Here is a 3,826-nt window from a genome sequence, read left to right on the forward strand (position 1 = left end):
GTTCGTGCATATATAGAGCGAGAGCAGAAGGGGCGCGTGATCTTTTGGCATCAACTTGACTCGGTTCTTGGATTGATATCATTCCATAGCTACTTTAGTAGATCTGCTTATTGGTGATGCCTTTCGAATCCTCGAGTCCATCAACTAACTCTATATACTGATCGGTACGATCCTGAATTAGAAAATGATGGTAGTGCTTTATCATATACAGCATAGCAGCAGAATGTTGCAGTACATACGGGACTGATTGACGTCATCACTGATAAGAATAAATCACGTGATGTACACGCGGCCCCGGATTCGGCGTGGATCCCGTGCTAAATGAGCTCAGCTCCCGTGCCCTTCTGTGCTCTGGAGATACCCGAGATACATGACACATCTGTAGGACAGAATCTCTCCGTGTTCTCTACGTGTTGACCGCCCTTTCTCCTGCCATCTGCTCCCTTCTAGCACGGCTTCCCTTTGGCCACGTTGGCACTTCATTGAACTCTGGTCGTGGTCGCACATTCCAATCTATGGTTACGAAGCAACAATTGTACAACACTACGCGAAGCTTTCGAGTACTATCCTAATAGCTTCGGGAAGGGCAGGCAATAGCGAGGCAGTAGGTCTCTTAGCAGCACTCGAACTGGTTTGATGGCTATTGCTTGGATAGTGTCGTGATTCATGAACGTTGAACCCCTACCTACAAGCCATATACTTGAGAGACTCTGCGTTAGATAACACAATACAATGGACCCAAAGTGGAACATTTTTCGCATATTAGGCGATCTCGCCCATATCTCTTCAAAATGCATCCTGCTGTGGGCCATCCATCGCAACAAGAGCGCGGAAGGTCTGTAAGCTGTCCCTAATTTTTGTTAGGTATTATACTCACCTACTGCTTTTCATCACAGGTGTTTCGCTTCTTACCCAGGTTCTATATATGATGGTCTTTCTCAGTCGTTATCTTGAATTATTCATAGGGAGGGGATGGGGGACCTTTTATCTCGTGTTTTTCAAGCTCTTTTACATCTTCTCTTCGGCATATATCATCTTCTTGATGATGAAGGTATTTCCCCGGACACGGGAAAGGGAGAGGGCATGGAAACTGGCTTTGGGCTCTGCTGCGGCGTCTTTAGTGTTAGCACCCATCTTGACGCTAATATTCAGACATCCTTGGCCACAGAGATGGTTCACGGAGGTGAGTTAAACTAGGGATACATAATTTGTTGTAATCTAGACTAACGACGCGGGGCCTATGCTATATAGATTTGGTGGACATTTTCGATCGTCCTGGAATCCGTTTGCGTGCTACCCCAACTACTGCTCCTACGCCAGACCACCGTCCCCACCGTCATCGACTCCTATTATCTCCTTACACTAGGTTCCTACCGGGGGTTCTACATTCTGAATTGGCTGTATAGGGGATTTGTCTCTCATTACTGGGACCCCATTTCAGATATTTTTGGCATCGTCCAGACCGCATTCTATATTGACTTCGCTTGGGTCTACTACACGCGACAGCGTGTGAAACTCCGCAATGGCGGTGTTGTAGACTCTGAGGATTTCCGGAACAGCTGGCTGGTCAACAAAGTGTTGAGTTTCAGGCAGCGAAGGAGCGTCGATGAAGAACAACACCTCCATGATGAAGGAACAGAAGCCGGACATGGGGCTGATGGTGAACGGCCGAGAAACAATCGCTGGGGAGCTCGAGGGATCAGTATCTCAGCAGATGACACACTAAACGAGAGTCGCCACCCCAAGCCCAGCAGCGCAGGTGACGACCGACTGGAGGGATTTCTGGAGGATGAAGAGGACACTTGGGAAGAGCACGCAAACCAGCAAACACAGCACAAGCATTCTCCTGATGTGACGGACAATCAGAAGTGATCTATTGATGGACGACGGAGGTAGGAATTTTACTTATAGAAGGCTTTTTGCTGCAGGTTTGACATGTTTGTTGTATCTTTATTTCTGGGTTTATTTTGGGGCTTGTGTCATCATGATTCTGACTTTTACAATCAAGTAAAACCACATTGAGTTTTTGAAGCAGTAGCGATCGACTAATATTCGATGTGAGACTGAAATTGGAATGATGGATACTATTTTTGGAATTAAATCAGCCCTGTCAGGGCCTTAGGGACCCTGATTTGATATAATTATAAATGATAATCTGCATGGGCCAGGCAGGGGAAAGAGGGGAGGGGCGGAGTTGACGAGAGGGGGAAATAACTGGAGAAATGAAATAAAAAAAAATAGTAATAGCAAATAAGAACATCAGCTAAAGTAAGCCTATCCTTCCATGAAAGAAGCATCGATGAAAAAACGAACGTGGAACCGTTGTTTCAAGAATTGCTCTGAGCCATGGCTGCGCCATTTCATAGCCACGGACCCCATATCAAGGCCGTTGAGACTACATCCATGTTTGGTAAACAAAGGAAGGGGGCCAAGTCGAAGTCAAGAGGGCAAAACTGCCTGATCAGCGTTCGGAAGTCGGCTTTGGGGGTGGGAAATAGGTTCGTGAATCCCTGTCCCATACTATTATTTACTAAGTACCGAGGGCAGCGTGTGCAAACTGGTAAGCTATCGGCGATGGGCTGATGTCAATTTGAAATTCTTTTTAATTAGCTCTTCCCCTTCCAGTTTTAGCCCCAATCCTGTGACATCACGTGCCAGCTCCTTCCCGTCACCCATGGAGATGCATCATTGCCATATCCGTCCTTCGTCCGTATGGATGGTGGTGAGAGGTCGACCAGAAAATTACACGACCATCAGCCTCAATATGCTGTGCTTGGGGCCGCCGGAGAAGAGAGGGGGCGGGGGAGGGGAGAAATGGTGTATATTCTTCATGATCATAGCGAGAAAAATATCCCGTGATTGATCTGTTTAAGCGCTTGTGCCATCCCGACTCCCGAGATCCACCGCTGACGGTCTGGAAATGAGGGCTCAGAGCCAATCTCTCATCTCATCTGGCGCCTAACCATTTGATATCGTCGGAGACACGTGGCGCTGGTTGGATCATTTGGATGCACACCACCGGGAGGATTCTTGAGGATTACTACCTTATGTCTGAGGGTCTAGATAACTAACTTTGCTAGACTCAGCTGTTGAAAGAGTTGAAATGTCATCGTGGTGGTCAGAGCGAGCAATATCCCCAGTCCTGTCAATCCCGCTAATTTTGACTAGTTCGTTCCGAGTCCACCGGGGATTTGCAGCCGCAGCAACGAAGCAGCGCTTAATGACCCGCTTTGGTTCTTCCGGAGCAGCCCATCCACAAGCTTTACCTGCTCTGGTGATGGGAACTGGACCCTATGGGGGTATTCGAGTCTTAGTCGATGGAGCAAATGTTTCTATGTGTCTTGTGCCTCTCCATTCCATAGATTCACTCGTTCGGGACTTTGTCCAGGTAAGGAATCCTAGTTGATGACCCTATTATTGTTGGGGCTACACACTAGTAGCTTATCTATCAACTTCTCCGGCCCTTTAGGCCTCCCCACTCGTGTAGTGACTAGAAGTCATAGAATGGCCTTCGCTTGCATTATGTCCGGGAAATTTGTTTTTGGTTTATTTTTATTTTTCGATGTATTATTATTATTTATTTATTTATTTTTTTTTTTAATTTGATTTGATTTTCTTTTCTTTTCTAAATTTTTTTTGTTCCTTCCAAATGACCCTTCCTTTCAATTGAACCTGGCAAAAAGTCTGTTTATTATTACTAGTATTTTATTTTCTTGTCAGATCCAGCGCTAATTCAACCCCCCCCCCTGAACCTGGCAAAAAGTCTGTTTATTATTACTAGTATTTTATTTTCTTGTCAGATCCAGCGCTAATTCAACCCCCCCCC

At 46.2% G+C, this 3,826-nt stretch overlaps 2 protein-coding genes across 2 annotated transcripts; both read left to right on the forward strand.

The window, feature by feature from the left end:
- The first annotated feature begins 208 nt into the window (after window positions 1-208).
- Window positions 209-2,244, forward strand: BDV27DRAFT_139873 (ER lumen protein-retaining receptor). The gene is made up of 3 exons (XM_032069538.1): window positions 209-835; window positions 897-1,183; window positions 1,252-2,244. Exons 1-3 carry the CDS (start codon window positions 733-735, stop codon window positions 1,870-1,872), a joined length of 1,011 nt encoding a protein of 336 aa, XP_031920218.1. The 5' UTR covers window positions 209-732; the 3' UTR covers window positions 1,873-2,244.
- A 6-nt stretch (window positions 2,245-2,250) lies between these two features.
- Window positions 2,251-2,983, forward strand: BDV27DRAFT_95760 (uncharacterized protein). The gene is made up of 2 exons (XM_032078043.1): window positions 2,251-2,498; window positions 2,548-2,983. The coding sequence occupies exons 1-2, from the start codon at window positions 2,347-2,349 to the stop codon at window positions 2,861-2,863; spliced, it is 468 nt and encodes a 155-aa protein (XP_031920219.1). The 5' UTR covers window positions 2,251-2,346; the 3' UTR covers window positions 2,864-2,983.
- Window positions 2,984-3,826: the final 843 nt, after the last annotated feature.

Source organism: Aspergillus caelatus (assembly GCF_009193585.1).
Source record: "Aspergillus caelatus strain CBS 763.97 unplaced genomic scaffold BDV27scaffold_566, whole genome shotgun sequence".
Taxonomy (NCBI): domain Eukaryota; kingdom Fungi; phylum Ascomycota; class Eurotiomycetes; order Eurotiales; family Aspergillaceae; genus Aspergillus; species Aspergillus caelatus.